Source organism: Marmota monax, unplaced genomic scaffold (assembly GCF_021218885.2).
Source record: "Marmota monax isolate L192 unplaced genomic scaffold, Marmota_monax_Labrador192_F-V1.1 WCK01_AAM20220418_F8-fsc00008, whole genome shotgun sequence".
Lineage (NCBI taxonomy): Eukaryota > Metazoa > Chordata > Mammalia > Rodentia > Sciuridae > Marmota > Marmota monax.
The window spans coordinates 2091405-2110040 of NW_026694432.1; the positions used below are offsets into that span (position 1 = coordinate 2091405).

General features: G+C 46.3%; 1 protein-coding gene across 1 annotated transcript in view; it reads left to right on the forward strand.

Moving 5' to 3' along the window:
- The window catches only part of Agbl4 (AGBL carboxypeptidase 4), a 1469059-nt gene that overhangs the window by 1420934 nt on the left and 29489 nt on the right, over positions 1–18636 (forward strand). The window contains exon 11 of the mRNA XM_046468734.2: positions 1183–1345. Coding sequence (XP_046324690.1) covers positions 1183–1345 — 163 coding nt within the window. The remainder of the gene's footprint in view (positions 1–1182; positions 1346–18636) is intronic.

Here is an 18636-nt window from a genome sequence, read left to right on the forward strand (position 1 = left end):
GGCTCAGGTCAACAGGATATGATACAATCCTCAGCAAACAACCTGTTATCTGCAGAAGAAATGCAGGCCCAAAATGCAGTGAAAAGAGCACAAGTTACCCTTGGGTGGGGTGACTTTAGTGACCCTTTACATAGGCAAGATCCCAGAACTCAGGGAGATAGGGATGATTCCCCCCAGTCAAAATCTATAAGAACATGTTCCAATTAGAACTGGTTAGCATGGGCCAAGATGACCTAAAGTTGTCATGTCCAGTAGGGACTTGAAATATGATGTACTCCTGCTATCAGTTAAAAGTCAGGAGGTGGACCTGGTTGGAATTCTTTGGAAACTTCCATGGAACCTGCAATAAAACCAGAAGGCAGAAGGGGCACCCCATCCTTTTCCTCTCTGAGAAGACCCACTCTTTCCCTTGAGAGTGTTCCTTTCCCTTTTCTTATCCCTTCTAATAAACTCATGCCTGCTACTCTGATTAACATGTCTGAAATTTTTCTGGTGGTGATCACAAGAACTGGGGTAAGAAAGGACGGCTATGGCTGCCTCAGCTTGGTGGCAGGTCAGTGCATGTGTTTGAAGAGAAAGTCTGACCTGTCTGTCTACTCTGATGGGTATTCTCAATACCCTCGTGAAGACACAGCCATAGTTCCTACCCTCTGATGACACTGGATATGAGTTCAGAATCTCTAATGGGAACATGGAATCACTTGATCCCGGGTTCAAATCTGCTTTCTGACTTACTTGCTCCACCTCTATTGAGCCTCAGTTTCTGCATCTATAGAGAGGTAAAGTGTTCACGCCCACTTCAAGGGATTTTTTTGAAGCCTAAAGGGGATATGACATGGGGAACAATATTATAAAGTTGAAAACACTTTCCAAATTTTACGATCATCATCATCATATAGTTCCTTCTTGTTCCCTACCAACATTTCCTGCTCCATCTGTCCCCATTCAAGTTTCCACAGACAGTTGTTGAGCAGCAGTTACGCTGCCCCAAGGGCTCTGCTGGATCGTTCATTTAATTACGTTGCTTATTCAATCAGTCCTCACAATAATCCTGAGATGTGGGATTAATATCCCACTTTTTGGAGAGGAAGCTGAGACCAGGAAGTGTTATAAGATCTACTCAAAATCTAATAGCCAGCGGGTCCCCAGGCCTGATTCTCTCCTCTCTACTTACTCTTTCAGTCTAGCACATCATTCAACCGGGATGCCGTGAAGGCAGGAACCGGCCGGCGCTTCCTGGGTGGTCTCCTGGACCACACTTCCTACTGCTACACCCTAGAGGTCTCCTTCTACAGCTACATCGTCGGGGGCACCACGGCTGCTGTGCCCTACACCGAAGAAGCCTGTATCCTTGGCAAATCCCCACCCGGCCCTGGGCCAATCTCATCCAGGCAGGGGAATCCAAGTCTGCCAGGATTTACTAGCAGGTCAGAAATCAGGATTCCAGTTCAGGAAAAGGCCAGACCTGAGGGGAGGATGGAGGTGGCAGCTTTGGATGGTCCCATTTGCCCTGCCTTTCATATGCCCCCCACATGGACATCCTCCAACTGTCGCTTCCAGAACCAAGTCTTTCTGGGGCGGGGGCAGCCCTGGACCCATGGCCCTCCTAGTGTTCCTGCTGCACTGTCTTCCTCCCCATTCCCCTGGGAGGCAGTGAGTCTTCTGCCTTCTGAAGTCTGTAAGTGCCCAGGCTAGATGATGCTCCAGGGTTGGTGAGGAAGAGCTTGACGACCTTGGCTCCTCCTTCCAGCCCTGATCCCATCAACCTCCACTTTCTTTCTTCATCTCTCTTTGTGCACCTACCTGCTCTCTCCCTTTTTTTTCCCTCCTCTCTACTGGCTCTTTTTCCTTTCTTGCTTTCTCTCCCCCTCCCCTCCCTCACCCCTCCCCCTCTCCCTCCCTCCTTACCCCGCTGTGCTTTTCTCTCCCTGTGTCTCCTTTCCTCCCCTCCTTGCTACCTCCTCTCTTCTTCCAGAACTTCTTCCTTCTCTTCTCTTTATCTCTTCTCCACCTTCCCTTTCTCTCATCCTCTGTGCATCTTTCTCTCTGCCTTTGTATTTCTTTGACAAATTGCTCCTCCTTAGTTTTCTCATAAAATCTCTCTAAAAACTGCTAAGTTTGCCCTGATGAGATTAAAGGTTGCATCCTAGCCTGCTGGATTTGTTTAGGTAGTAAATAGTCATTCTAGTTTCCCAGAATGATTTTAATTTCAAAGTCACTGGATCTGGACTGTGATAGATTGTGATAGATTCTGCTTTCACTTATTTTTTTTTAATTTAGGTTGATCAATTTCTCCTTTCCCAACCCTTATTTTTCTCAGAGAAAAAAATATAATTGGGGAGGGGAAGAAAAGGTAGAATGGAATCCATATACAGTTATCCCTGGGTACCTGGGATGTTGCTTCCAAGACCCTGTGGACGCTAAAATCCTTGGATTTTATATAAATGGTACCATTTGTATATATTATTTCTATTTTACTTATAATATCTAACACAGTATAAATCTATGTAAATAGTTGTAATTCTGTATTATTTAGGGAATAACGGCAAGGAAATTGCTGTATATTGTCAGTAGAGGCATGTGTTTTTCAAATATTTTCTGACCATGGTTGGTTGGGTCCTTGGAAGCAGAACCCATAAATATGGAACAGCAGATGCAGAAAGTTCACTGTATATGCAAATACTCCTTCCCTAGAAAGGTAGGTGTCCTTTGAGCCTTTCTTCAATCCTTGGTGCGTGTTTTTGGAGTTCCCATCACACCATCATACTCTGTGCAGGAAGGCATCTTTTCTCATTGCAGCAGGACTTAGGTTGCAGCTTGGTGGCTCCAGGTTGTCTTGCTGTGCACATGGGAGGAAGGGCAATGGCCTCAGGCAGGCCATCCAGGGCTAGGCTGGTGTTAGGGCAGAGGTGTAGACCCTGTAGAACACTGGAGAGATCATGATAAGAACTGAGAGTCCCCTCCCCATGGCCACCAAGACTGTTGAAGTCGGTTTTCCACCCACCTGGCTCAGTCAGGACCAGGGAACAGGCTCTGCTATGCAGTGGAGATCTGTAATTTCCCAAGGCCTGGGCATCTCTTATGTGTCATGCTGCCCCCTTCCCACTTTCACACATTTGATGATATGTGGCTCTGATTTCCCCAGGATCCTTACCTCCTTAATACACATGTAGGTCACATTCCACTCTTAGCTACTTTGCTGTCCTATGATATTGTAGCAAAGGAAGTAGAAGAAAGAGATTGAGCTCGTGCATCAAAGGGGATTCTGGAATATAGTTCACAACGAGACATGAGCCCTCCAGAGGAGGACTGAATTTGGATTGTCTTGTTTGCTGATGTCCAGTTGGATGGTTTTACCTACTCTCTCTAAGCCCCTCTGGCATGTTTTGTGGTAGAAATAAGTATACTTTTAGTAGAATACCCCTCCTTCAGCCCAGCCCCTCAATAACTAGTCCTCATTCATCAAAAGTAAACCCACCATTAGTATATGCCAGGAAGCATATGGAGCACTTAGGGGAAAATAGTGAGCAAGAAGGCATGGCTCCTGGCTCACAATCATTCTATCTGGGGAAGCCTGAGATGGAAAAGGAAAGATACAGTTTAAATAGGCATAATAAGTTCTGCAGTAGAGGAGAAAGCTATGGGACATTGGCATTTAACAAATATATATTTGGTGCCTACCACAGACCAGGTAAGACACAGAAAATGTTGCAATGACAAAAATGTCTTTACATGCAAATGAGGGAAAATTCAAAATAGTTCTGGAGTCAGGGAAGGCTTTCCTGAAGAAGAGATGTCTAAGCTGAGTTTTAAGATTAGATAGAAATTAACCCAAGGGTTCAAGGGATGGACTGGGTGGAAACAGGAGCTGTAAATGGTCCAGTATGGCTGAAGGATTTCAGATACAAGAGGTAAGTGAAGTGGTAGGCCATGAGGAATTTGCACTTGAGTATGAAGGAAATGGACAGCAATAGATTTTAAATAAGAGAGGAAATCCACCCTGCCTCTGTGGAAAAGATAGAGTGGAACAGGCCAAGACAGTAGGAAGGGCTTGTGTTAGCAGGCTGTGAGGGCAGACCAGGTAGGGGAGAGCTCAGGCCTGGATAGGACAGTGGCTGAGAATATTTAGAATGTGGAGCTGAAAAGACTTGGTAACGGACAGGTGGCAGTGGGGCACAGGAGCTGGTGATGAATGGAATCAAGAGAGAGTAGAGAGACTGCACAGCTGAGCAGGCCGTGGCACTGTTGGAGCCATCCTGCCTTATTCTGTCATCAAGAGGGTGGGAAGAGGAAACCAGAGTTGCTCCAGGAAAGTCCAGTCAGTTCCACACACAGAAGGGTGACTTAACCTGGCTCCTGTTTGAAATTCATATTTTTTTAAAACTCTCATAACAGAGAGAAACTTCAGGCAGACAGATTGTGATCTTTGTTGGCTGCTGACTCCATGTCCCAATCAGAAAAAGGAATTACATGGTCTGATGGGAAGGACAATATGGTCTGGGAGAAAGTGTCCTCCAGACAGGGAGTCAGGAGACCTGATCCTGATGACAGCACCAGCCTCTTCCCGGAGCACGCCCTTCAGCAAGTCCTCTAGACCCTCTGAGGTGAGCTTCCTCACATTTACAAAGTGATGGAGGACTTTCACACATTCTAGCCCCTGCAGTGGGAATTAGAGTTGTTCACAGAGACGGAGAGTGCTATGCAAAGATGGCAGCCACATAGATTCAGCCACATCTGGGTTTGAATCTTGGCTGTCACTGGTAGCTACATGGGCCACCCTGAGCAGTTCTATCCTGGGGCCTTAGTTTCCAAATCTGTAACAGGAAGACATAATAATTCACTGAGCTATGATGAGGTTAAATAACCTATAGGACTGTGTCCTCTAAATATTAAGTGACTATTGGTCAAGACACTTAAAGCTTCTGTAAATGGAATGAGGTCCAGTGTTGATGTTAAAGAAGGTGGGCTGTGTTGACAGGATTTGTGGGGCAAAGGGCCTTGGTGAGGTCACCACAAGATACTAGATGGTTCACATACTGAGAAGATGTGCCCTTGCTGTCATGGAGTTTCCTGTGTCTACCATCCTGAGTGGCCTTTCCCTATCACCAGGACTCATGGAGACCAGCTTAGTTAGCCAGAAGATGCTGAATGAGATGAGGGAAGGGCTGGTGGAGGCAGGGGATCCTGAGGGACATTTCACACAGGCTGACAAAGGTGTCCAGGCCAGAACATACGTATCTGTTCAGTTTTCCTCCCTGACAAAGCACTAGCTAAACATGACCTGGGTCTTGACCTCTGACTTTCCTTGTCTAACACATCAAGGAAATAGAGGAATGGATATAGTAGCTGATGCATTCCTAGCTCTGTGATTTTAGGCTGGTTATCTGTGCCTGCTTCCCTGTTTGTAAAATAAAAACCACAACCACACTGCAGGGTTATTAGGAGGGTAAAAGGATTCTGTAGTACCCTCTGGAATCTAGTAGATGCTCCACAAACATTCTTGCCCACTTTTCCCAGCTCCATGGAGGCCACATGGTGTTCCTTCTTATAACTCAGTGCTCTAGCTTTGAAGTCAGCAACGGCAGTTTGAATCCTTACTCTACCATTATGCCTGAGTGGCCTTGAGCCAGCCTTGTCCCCTCTCTCAGGCTCAGGTCCAACATATCCTACCTGTGGGAGTTGTGGAACAAGATTATGTATGGACTCCATCACTCTGACCCCTTCAGCTCTAACATTCTAAGATTTTTTTAATTCTAAAATGTAAGTTATGTAATTCCATGATTAGATGAATTTATGAAATCAAGAATCTATGAGCCTTAAGATTTAGTGAATTTATGAACATAAGAGTTTCTAATCTAACTGTGGAAATAAAGAAAAAGTATCTTAGCTGATGAGGCCAAGCCAACAGCTATTCTTCTCCTTTTAATTTAGGGGTTCTTAATTGGAAGGCCTATGGATGGGCTTCAGGAAAATCCATGGTAATCTAAAATGTATGCAAAGCTGTGAGTAATGACACAGAGTTTATTTTCTTGGAGAAAGGCCCATATCTTTAAACAGAACCTAATAGAGGGACATCCTCAGAGGCTTCTGCCCTAGATAGTGGCCTCTGAAACTCCAGCCTGTCCACTCTGTGGCAATAAGATGCTGGATGAGATGCGGGAAGGACTGGTTGTGGCCTCTGGAACTCCAGTCTGTCCGCTCTGTGGCAAGAACACAATGCTGGTGCCAGAGTCCTGAATATGATTTCTGCCTTGCCTCATTCTCATGGAGGGTTCCAACCCCGTTATTTAACCACTCTGAACCTCAGTTTCTTCACCTGTGAAACAAGAATAACAATTATCTACTTCTCAGGGGTTTTGTGAGGTTTGCATGGGAAAATTCATGTTCTCTTGAAAGATAAATCACTGAGCACATACTGGGCGCTCTTAAATATTAGCTCTCTTGTCTTTCCTTCCTGTCATTTGTTGGTTTTGTTGTTGTTGTGAAGTGATAAATTCCTGAGAATTTTGGACCATTCTTCAGCAAACCCTATTTACATTTTACTGTCCTGTCAAGTAATAAATATGCTCCGTTTGAATGATTTAAAAAGAGAGAGAGAAGGCTAAACTGGAATCATAAAGTAACCCTACAGCTTCTCTGGTCTTTGTTTATGGTATGGTTACAAGCCAAGAAGAAATAGCGCTTTTGACATAACGGATGGGAAAACATTGGGTACAGAGACCTTGGGTCCTGAACAGACTGGTTTCCACCCAGGCCCATAGCTGTGGCCATGATGAAATCTGATAATGCTGGCTCTGGGAGAAGGGTATATAGCTAGCCAAGAGAAGATGCCAAGATTTCCAATCAGTTAATTGGATTGGTCTCTATTCAAACCCCACTATATCCTTTGTACAGGGTCCTGTGAAACATATATCAAACATGAAGATATCATTAATTTACTCATTTACCCAGCAAAACTCATTAGACAGCAGGAAGAGACAGATGAATAAAGCTTAGTCTCTGCCTTCAAGAAGACAGTTTTGAGGGGAGGAGGAAAGGTAAAGAGACCCTGCATCACAGAGGGATAAATGGTCTGGCAGTGGGGAGCTCTGCTGGTGGGGAAGGGAGTCATCTAACCAAGATGGGGTCTGGGGAAGAGAAACTAAGGCTCAGAGCCCCAGGGTGAATAGGATGCAGGCAGGGAGAGCAAGGGTAGAGCAGCCTTCTTGGCAAAGGGAGAAGTACAGGAGAGAACCCAGATGCCAGAGAGGATGCTCTGGCCAAGTGTTAGAGGGTATCTGGGGCTAGGCCAGAAACAACCGGTGATCAGTAAGTGCAGGCAGAGCCAGCCACGAAGAGAAGGTGTGAGTCGTGTGGAAGGTGGACGGGTGCATGGAATGCACGATGCTCACAAGGTGCAACCGTGAAACCACTTTATTGTTTGTCTCCAGTGTCCTTATAGATAGATGGGTATAGATTGCAGATCTAGAGATACAAAAGCTCTGGCAGGCCCCATGAGTTTCCAATCACTCTCAGGAAATTAAAAGTTCTCTAATTAATTCTAGTCACAAAACAGTCTCAGTTCAGCAATTACTATGTCTGGTCCAATCAAAACCATCAAATCTCTTCAAAGCAAAACCCTCTCTGTCCTCTGGCTCAGGCCTATCTCATGGTGTTCAGGGGAGTCAGGGTCTGCCTGACTTATTCTCCTGATCCTCCCCTCTGAGGCTGAACAGGATGAGGAAGAGGAGGACAGGGGCAGAAAGGCCTAGTTGACTAGGGCTCTGGTTAGATGGTGTGGCATGCCCTCATGAGCTTCTTCAGACACACTCTCTCCTGTGTGGGACATCTACTGCCAGGGGCAGATGTATCCTCCGGGAGGTGGCCTGTGGTTCCTTCCTCAGCCCCTGGTGCTCTGATGGTTCACCCCTGTTGGGGTCACTATGACCCTTAAGTAAAGGTAGGTGAGCTGAAGTTTACACAACTGGTCTTGGATTTTCTTTGGCCCGTCCTGCATGGTGGTCTCACTCCTTATTTTGAAATGTGGCATCTACAGTCTTGGGCTCTCAGCTGAAACCACAAGTAAAAACAGTTCCATTTAATGTGTTCCAATATGTAACAGGGGGGATTGAGTATATCACTGATGGTGTGGATATGGGCCGAGGGCAGAGGAAAGAAGGGTGGCAGTTTCTTGACTTGAACAACATGGTGGATGAGAGGGCCAGTCGCTAAGACATGGACTATTGGAGCAAAGGGCTGCAGAGGGGGCTGTTTGGGTTCTGTTTGTGACATGTGGAGTATAAGGGGCTCCTGTAACATCCAGACTGAGAATTTGGGTAAAGAGATGGCTCTATGGGTCTGAAGTAGTGGGCTTTCGAAAGGTTCATAATAGGTTCAAGGTACCTTGAAGTCAAAATGAGGGAAGTGATTGTCTTGGCGGGAACTGTCCAGGTAGGCTCTGCTCCATAAGTTGGTGAAAAGAATCCTAATCCTAGTGTCAGGATCCCAGTTCCAGTATGGCCTAATGCCCCATGCTCCCTCATAAAGATGCGTGGCCTTGGTTAAGTGACCTCACCTCTCCAGCCATAGCCCAATCTAGAGAGACTCTGGGGGTTGCAAATGAATGAAGGAATGAATGAAGTGGAAGGAGGCTCCACCTACCCCCACCTGGCATCTGCCAGGCCACTAGGAAGATGAGTTCTGTACTTTCCAGAGAAATTACCAGTGTGTGTGACTTTGGAGCTGTAACTTCATTCTGGGGGAAAACTTCACTTTTTAGGTGGACAGAGGGGTAGAAAGCAGTCAGATCTGACTTGTTGACATCTAAAGGTACATAGGTCTTCTTAGTTTATTTGTCATACTCAGAGTCATAGCTTTGCTAAGATTAACAAGCAAAAATGAACTTTAACCAGAGGGTCCTGGGAACCAGAGGGTCTTGGGAACCAGTGGGTCTTGGAAACCAGAGGCTACACTGCTGAGATTTGTTGATATTTTTTTTTCTCCTCCCTACAGATATACACTGGAGTTTGATCTTTAAACATGAATGCCTACTGAACAATTGACTAAATGAAGGAATGAATCAATAAATGACTAATAATAGCAATAGTAATAGTAAACCTAATAACATTAAGGGTGTGCTTCATGAAAAGGATCGGGATTCCAGCACTGGAGGCTTGGATTTGCCTCTATCTGGCCACATAGGTTTGGGGAAGTCTGTATCTGCTCTGGGTCCTAATTTGCCTTCCTTTACATTAGAAGATAAAATTATATGATCTTCATTTATTTCCAAATCAATAGTTAGACAAGTAGGTATGTCGATGGGTGGATGAATATATGGATGGATGGATAGACATAAAGGATCATTTGATTTGGGCCTTTGAGATAGAAGTAGGCAAACAGAAGCTCAGAAAAATCAAATAACCTTCCAGGGCTACACAGAAAGAGAACATTTAGAATGCATATTTGCCTTGGCCAAATCCCTAAAGAGCTATCATGAAGCAAAGGGAGTAGATCTGTGTGTGTGGCCCTAACGTCCTAAACAATGGTCCCTGGGAAGCAGCTCCATTCTGAACCTCTGTGACAGAAGGGGTCTAGAACTCAAGGCTGTACAAGTTGATCAACTACTTCATGCCAGGCCCTGTGCTGGTTTCCAGAGGAGCAGAGCTCCATGGTCAGGGGTAGAGTGGGAATTGAAACCCAGATGAATACAGCTGGAAAGGGCTGCTCTGTCCACTCTGCGCTCCAGCCTTTTGCCTTACCTTGCTCTCTGCTCTGCAGTGAGCGGGTGTTTCCCTCCACTCCCTGAAAAGCAGGACTCTCTTCTGAATCCCAGAGGTTGGGACTCATCAGCTAGCTTTTCCTTGTCCTCCACCTCCTAAAATCCCTCTCTAATACCCATCCCCTAAACTGACCTATCTGCCTTCTCTGATCATCCAGACACAGCTGTCAGATGCCACCTGTATCTACTCTCCATGGTGCCTGGCTGAGCTGTTTTGCCCACCTCCACATCAAAGTGTGCCCCTGATTTCCAAATGCCTCCTGCCCAGGCCTGGAAAACCAAAATGTCATTACCTTCCCCCAGCCTCCTTCATCCCCCACGATGAGGTTTCTAAGAGTTTTACCTGCTGTTGTCAAGTTTATAGCCATAATTCGAAATGCTGTTAATATTACTGTCAGCAGAGAGCTACAAATTACAAAGTTGTAAAGTTACTTTATAGTGATAACTGTCAGCCTTCACTTAGCAGCATTGCAAGGCTCCATGGAAACCAAGCTGATGATAAAGAGAGTTGATATTGTTTCAGGGTTATGGTTGTTAGCTGACGGTCAGAAGAAATCCTGGCTGGTTTCTAAGTAATCAAAGCTGTTTGTCTGTTTTCAGGTTCACTCACACCCTTATGTACACAATTACTAGTGTCCCCACCTTCTTATTGCACAAATGTGGGGACAGTTCCCCATTGCAAGTTTGGGCTTAACTCTGACGGATTCTAAGGACATTGAGAGAGACAGCTGCCACACTATAGGTGATTGGTAAGTCATGGCTGAAAGAAGAAATGCCCCGAATGTTTGTCTTGGGTATGGGGACTTTTTAAGCAGTATTTATTATAGTGATAAGGAGCTGGGGGTATAGAGTTGGGGTATTCCAGTTGGTAGAGTGTTTGCCTCACATGCACAAGGCCCTGGATTCAATCCCCAACATAATGATGATGATGATGATGATATAGTGATAGTTGTATAAAACAAAACAAAAGAGCTTTGGAAGTAGAGATTTGAGGAAATGAGGTTTTCTGTGTAGTAAATTGGTTTAGGCTTCTTAATTGACAATATGAACTTTAATGCTGACCAACAAGGTTATGTATCCACCACATACTAATCTCCTGCCAAAACTGATGCTGGGTCCCTGCAGAGACAGAAGCAAATTTGGGGATCAAGGAGGTGCTGACCTTTTTGCCCTCTGTTGCGATCAGCCCCTGGAGTTTTGTGTGCATTTCTGGCCCCCACCCTCTGTAAGATACTGGTAAATGGTGCATGGCCCCTGCAGGACCAGGTCGGAAGAAGAACACAAAGCTAAGTTTGCCAACTGTCCTGGTTTTCCTGAGACTGAGAACTTTTAGTGCTAATACTAGGTCAGCTATGGGCAAACCAGGCTGGTTGGTCACCCAGCCCAAAATTAAGACCTATGAGGAACTGGTAAAGAATTCGGGGGCATTTTCCTTGGAAAGAGGACATTTAGAATGCATATTTTCCTTGGCCAAATCTCTAAAGAGCTATCATGAAGCAAAGGGAGTAGATCTGTGTGTGTGGCCCTAATGTCCTAAACAATGGTCCCTGGGAAGCAGCTCCATTCTGAACCTCTATGACAGAAGGGGTCTAGAACTCAAGGTTGTACAAGTTGAGCAACTACTTCATGCCAGGCCCTGTGCTGGTTTCCAGGGGAGCAGAGCTCCATGGTCATGGCCTCTGCCTGGGGACATTTCCACTATGGTGGAGGTAGGCAGACAAGTAGTGACAGGACAGTGGTGACAAAGAGGAGCACACCAAGTGGAGAGAAGGGGCGTCTAACCTAGCCTTGAGGGGTGGGAGTAGATGCAACAAGGACAAACCATGAATTAGGCCTAGTCTAGAAGGATCATAAGGGGAAAAAGGGTCTTGCAGATAGCAAGTAGCGTGTGCAAAGTCCAGAGCATTAAGAGAGCTGCTCTCCTCCTTTGGACCAGTCTGGGCCTGGGAATGCAAGATAGGGAATGAGAGGCCAGGAGGCTGGAGAGGGCTGTGGGAGTCCGTTGGTGAAGACCGTGACCCACAGCCTCACCAGTGCTGCAGAGGGAGGGCGCACTGCTGCCGAGAAGGGAGGACAGGTCAGATGGGTCAAATGGGGGTGCCAGTGCGCCACAAGTACATCCCATAGCACCACTGACGCCCATGCTGGCCGCCCTTTCAGAGAATGCACTCCCTCAGAGATGGATTCTGAAAATACCTCTCTGGGGGAAATGTCTACGTTTATCACATTATACTTCAGTTACGATCAAGTTTATCAGATTACTCCATCTGGCCAGAGATTTGAGGACCTGTCCTAGTGGTGTTGTGGCATAGGACAGCCTTCTGATGTGAGATTTATGAGCCACGTACTTTATTAATCTGTTGTGTGCCTCTGACCTGCTATGTGACAAGCAAATCAGTTCCCTTCCCGGATCCCATCTGTAAGATAATGCTTTGGGACATATGTGAACCCACCAGGCCTCATTCAAAGAGTTTATTTAATTTGGATTCAAACTCGCATTTATTGAACTTCTACTATGTGCTGGACACAGTCATCCCTAAGATTTTGTCAGACCCCTGGGAGCATGGACCATTCTCCACAGGACGACCTTTCATTATTTCCAGAGAGACCCAGAACCAGCACCTCAAATCTCACTTCAGGCTGCACGTGCAGCTAAGACACGCTGCCTGTCTGGGGTTTCTTATCCATCAATATTTTCCTCAAGATGATAAATGTGCTGCCAATAAGAGGAGGCAGCTGCCAGCTCTGTCTGAGACAAGGGCCTTTAGCTGGGGTTGTGGCCGTGCATGGCTTGTTGATGTGTCTCGAGAGACAGGAGGTGAGAGTCAGTTCACACTGAGAAGACTGCTGCTCTCAATCTATGCAGTTTTTGCCTTGAGTGGAACAGGGGACAGAGAATGCACGGATTTTAGTGCAAAGTAAAACAAATTTATGGTATTTATAAAGCTCATTCAGAATGCCTTCCTGGAGGCCAACAGCAGTTGCCAACATCTGGAGTGCATGCCGACCATCACGTATTTTGGTCCTCACAACCATCTAGAGAGATGAGGATTATTATCTATTTTATAAACAAGGAAGCTAAGGGTCAGGGGAGGGAGCTGTGCATTCTCCCCGAGTTCCTATCCTAAGCCAGGTCCACTCGCATGCTGTAGAAGTGCAGAGACTCAGAGTCAAACAGAGGAACTCTGTCCAGGTGACACAGTTGATAGGTGGCAGGGCAATGCCTCCCCAAACATAGAACTTCTTTCTTCTTATATTAAATCCTCTTATGGCCCCACTAAAAGGCACTTTCTTTGAAGAAATCAGCCATATGGTGGAGGAGCTCATGGCTAAAGAGTAACTAACAGATGCAATTGTTAAACAATAGGTTGAAAGAGAGCCTGGTCTTTGCAGCCAGGCTGACCTGGATACAAATCTTGGTTCTGCTATTTAACTATTCTGTGACCTAGGGCAAGTGACTTAACCTCTGAGTCTCAGTCTACCCATGTCACAGGGATGACTGGTACTTTCTTCACAGATTTGTTTCCAGTAGATGGAAACATTGAAAAATATTCTTAGTGCCAAAGAGGTTACTTGAAACATAGTGAGCACTCAATAAATGATATCATTGTTGTTACCATTAGTAGCCAAGAGTTGAACTACATGAAATCTAAGGATTAAATTTCTGGGCCATTAGAATAGATGAGATCTGTTTGGGTTATAATTCTCACAAAATCTTCCAGGAAGGGGTTTTAATATTATTAAGGGGTTCTTATGGTTCTTAAACATCAGTGTCCTCAAAACTGCATTTGGAATACTCAGATATTCCTACTGAGTCAGATTCTATTATCTGTATTCATTGGCATAATTCAAAACTTTAAAAAAAAAACAGGATAAAGTCAGTAATAATCAGTCTCAGGATTCAGTCAGTGGTAGAGATCTGTGACAGAGGTCAGGGTTCAGTGTGACCAAGATTTGATATTTGGTGCTCAGAGTCAGCATGCAAAGCCCTCTTTAATCTTGTGTTGAGGAAACATATCATGAAAAGGAATTAAGATTCTTGGGTTTTCATCATAGAGTGTAATAACTGGAAAATCCCGTGATTTCTATTTTTAGCATTTTATGGTTTAGATATGTCGTGTCCCCCAAAAGCTCATGTGTGAGACAATGCAAGAAAGTTCAGAGGAGAAATAATTGGGTTATGATAGTTTTAACCTAATCAGTGCACTAATTCCCTGATAGGAATTTACTGGGTGTTAACTGTAGGCAGGTAAGGTATGGCTGGAGGAGGTGGGTCACTGAGGGTGTGCCTTTGGGGTATATATATTTTGTCCCTTGTGAGAGAGAACATTCCTTCTGTTTCCTGGTACCATGCCCTGAGCTGTTTTCCTCTACACCATGATATTCCATCCTCAATATTCTGCCTCACCTTGTGACCTTGTGCCCAGAGCAATGGAGTCAGCTGTTTCTGGACCCAGATCTCTGAAACCGTGAGCCCCGAATAAACTTTTCCTCCTCTACATTGTTCTTGTCAGATCCTTTGGTCACAGTGGCAAAAATCTAAGACAAATGTGACCACAGACAACTGACACTCCATCTCTGTGCCTCAGTTTTCCATTCTTTTGATTGCACCTACCTGGTGAATTGTTCAGATCCAATGGCGTGGTAGGTAGAAAATAACTTTGAATACTCTTTTACCCTGTACTCAAACAAGGAATGGTTCTTGGTGGAAAAGAGGAGGAGGCATGGTACCCTTTAGGACAGGAAGCAGATCTGAATAGGTAGTGACAGTAACAGGACCCAGAGGAGGCACTAGGCTGGTACAGAGGCAACCAGGGAGAACCCAAATCAGCACAGTGCCCAGCCCATGTCTTCAGGGATCTGGTGCCCCCTAGATGTCCGATAACCCACAGAACTACTGAAAGCCTGGCCTCCCTCCTGGCTCTCTCCCTCTGCTGCCTGCCTCGCAGGGACTCCAGCTGCAGCCTCCTTGCAGTTGCCTGAGGTTGAGGCGCCCTCTCCTGGCCCCAGGGGTGTATGGGGCCTTGAGAGTCAACTTCTGCAGAGGACTGGAAGGCAGCCTGTCCTTTTTCTGGCTCAGACCTGAGCTCTGGGGGACTGGAGGTGTCCCCCCACCTACTCCCAGGCTTCTCTCTACGTAGGCATCTCTCCTCCCCACCTCTGACTTCCCTCTCCTCTCTCTCATTCTCCTCTTTTCCATTTCTCTTTTTTGTCTTTTTGTCAATTTGACTTTCTCACATACACACACCTTTGCTCATAGCTCTATGCAGCCTTCTATACTTTCCCCTCTTCCTGTCTTCTCTGCCCACACAGCCTCCCTCCTCTCCTCAGCTCTTCAGCTCTTCCTTCCTCTCTCTTCTTCCTTCACCCTCTCTCTTAGGGCAAATAGTGGAAATGTTTTGCACTCAAATCCACATGAATCATGTGGATGACCTTGAGCAAGTTCCCTAGTGAGCTAGCACCATAACTAATGAATGAGGTGACCTTGGTGCTTAGTAAACTCTGACCTCTGACCTCCCAGGCTCTGGCCTTGGCAGGGGCTCAGCAGACTCCTTCCTCATCTCCCATCTGCAGACAGGCCTTTTTCCACTCCCTCTCAGGTCTCTTCTAAACCTTCCTTCCCTGCCTCCCTGCCTCCCTCCCTCCCTCCCTTGCTCCTCCCTTGCCTCCCACCTCAATTCAGATTCAGATTCAAATTCCATTTATTGAGCTTTTCAGAAAAATGGGGACTTAACCTTCACCTTGGAGGAACTTTCAGGGCTCACTGTCTCTCTCTTCCAACTTCTTGTCTAAGTGTCTGATCAGGAACTGGGAGCAGAGCTAAGGGACAACCAGAGGGTTTTGGAATGTCAGGGGGAATCTCTGTTCCAGTGTTATCTTACAGGGAAGATTTGAGATAAGGAAGGAATCCCATCCCCAGGCCCCACCTGACATCCTGGTGTGTGTCCACAGGCCAGTTATTTTAATTTGCTTGCTCACTTATTTGTCATTTGTGTCAAGTTACAACAAAAGCACATGCCTTAATAAAGCAGCACAAAGCATTTCCCAGCACTGAGCTCTTAAGAAAACATCTCACCCGGGAACTTGTGCTGGGAGCTCAAGAGCAGTGATGGCCTCTGGCCTGGTGAATGTTCCTCTAGCAGATGCCAGCACAAGTGTCATGTGGCTGCCTCTCATAGTGTCCCTTGATGAGAGCCAAGGGCACAGTCCCAAAACACAGTCCAAGCTTGCAGCTGTTTAAGGTCTGGCTGGACTCTAGAAACAGAGCACCCCCCACTGTCCTCAGAGACTATCGTGTGTCTCAACTGAGCTGCAGAGGAAGTCAGGACAACCAAGGGACACAGGCTCGGGCCAGGGCCAGGGAGGTAGGGATCTGAGCAGGTGTGGGTCAGTGGATAGGAGCCCCCAGGTTCTGAAATCAGACAAGTCTGGTTTCCATTCCAAACCCTGTGTGACTCTGGACTCTAGACTCCTGTCTGCTGAACAGAGGTGATGGCTCAGATTTCCCAGGGTTCCTGTGAGGATAAGGTGAATTGAATAAGCACTTCACACCTGGGTGGGTTCCCCCTAATGGCGGATAGCTATTATTACAGATTGAAGCTCTGTGATTGCTTTCTGAAGTTCCACTAAGTCATGAATCTGCTGAGTAGGTAGTTGGGAGACCTCTGGTTGTCTGGGGTTAGAACTGCCCACACTACTCTGGAGACAGCAGGAAGACCAGTTTTCAAGCAAAGGGGGTTCTTCTCTTGAACTCTCTCATAACAAAATTGCCACTATGGTCCACTCCTATTGCCTGAACTGAGGGCAGACTATGAAGTCCCAAGCTCACGCCCCTTTGGCAGAGACTTTTAATAACAGTTTGTCTCTGGGATTCTGGGAATGCCCTGCATGAGGAAGAGGAGGAAGACGTCAGAGTCTTGGAAAGCCAGAAAGCTCTTGAGAAAAGAAAAATGTTTACTGTTTGCCTTCACTGCCAAGCACTTCATTAGCTTATTTAATTCTCATAGTTCCCTTGTGAAGTAGTGACCATTTCTTTCTTTGCAAGTGGGGAAGCGTTAGCCCATGATATTCACTCACCTGGGGTCAGACCTGTGTGGACTGAACTCAGAGCCCCATGAGCCTACCTGCTCTGCCTCCTGGGTTTCCATCCAGACCACCTATGGGACTTGGCCTCCTGACCCCATCCATCCCCAGCCCTCCAGCCTCGCTGCTCCTGGGGACGCCCATGGAAGACCACCCAGCTGTGGTAGAACAGACCCCTCTCCAAAGCCCCAGCTCGCCCTGCCTCTGCTCTGCCTTGGTTTTCTTCCAAGTGACCGAGAGGCTCTGACTTGGCTTGAGCTTCTCCATAACTCTTCTCCGGAAGGTAATTGTTGAGGGAAAGTTACTGAAAGTCATTTTTAGATTCCGGAGCAGGACAAGAAAGAACAATGACTTCACATGTGCATGACTAATTCAAAGCATTTTAATCTTCAAAATGTCAAACTTTATGGTCAGTGGCTGTTCCACAGTGAGCAGTGGCACTGTGAATACTAAAATACCAGGATGGCAGGGCTTCTAGCCTGGGAGTCTTTGTAAGGGCGAAGGATCAGCAAAGGTGGTGGCTGCTGCTGCAGGCCAGCTCCAGCGTGCCATTCAAATATATCATGGTGAGCCATCAGCCACTGAGATTCAGACGTTCTAGTAAATGGCATAGTTAGCATGAGTCTTTATTACCACAGAAAGATCTGCATTCTAAAGGGGGTGGGGAAGGAGGAGGATGCTCAAGGTCACGAGGGCACTAGTCCAAGGTCACTCTCCTGCTTTTCCCTTCATGGCTTTAAAACAACATTAATTTATCCATATTGGACCCACCAATGATCGAAGATAAATTTGGAATCAGTATTTAAAATCTACCTCATGGAACCTTAGGACTATGTCAAGAAATAAGGGCTCAGAAAACACCCATGAGATTCTGGTCAGCTAGACATCAGGGAAGCCAGGCTGGAATCCAATCTATGAGAAACATGCTATGTGACTCAGCAGCTTCCTTTGCCCTCTCTGGGCTTTCATCTTCTTATCAGTAAAAGTGTTAGGGTGAAAAACACAACAGTATTTACCAAGCACCCACTCTCTCCCCAGCCCTGAGCTAGGCACTGGGGATTAATGATGACTATGATTGCTTCTTCCTTCAAGGGGGCAGGTGAACTAGTGAGACTATAATGTCCCTTCCTGATCAGACATTCTACACATTCAAGTTGCAACCACAAGTATAGAGGGGTCTTTGGCCCTAGTTAATGTCTTAAATCTATTGGGACCTAGAAACAGGGGTTGGAGCATTACAGAATAGACAAGAGACCCATGGGGTCCAGGTACATACGCCAGTGAACACCTAGAAACCAAGAGGACCCTGATACTGGTCATTAATTTGGTCAGTTATTCACTCTTTTGTTTAGCAGGAATTTCCAAACTCTCCTTCTGTGCCAGGCCCCTGTCTAGGTAGGTCAGGTTAGGCCCCTGCATGCGCAGAGTGCAGTCTTGTGAAGTCGACATGCAAACATTACTCTAAGTAGCAGTGTGCTGCAGGGACACAGGAGGTACAGAGGCACATGAGGAAGAAGGTGCGTGACTCTATCTGAGAGACAGGCATGGCTTCATAGACAGGAGGCCTTGAGCTAAAACTCCACAGAAGAAATGGACCTAGGACCTAGGCCAGAGCCCAGAGGCATGGCACAACCGGCTGTGCTTAGAAGCTGGATGCCTCTGGAGCTTTGAGTGCTGGAAGGGCTGTGGATGGGGGTCATTCCACCTGCCTCACTGATGTTGGGCATGTGGAGGTGACGCTTTGGCCAACAGGATGCTAACAGAGCTGGCTCACACGGAGGTCTTCAGTGAGCTTG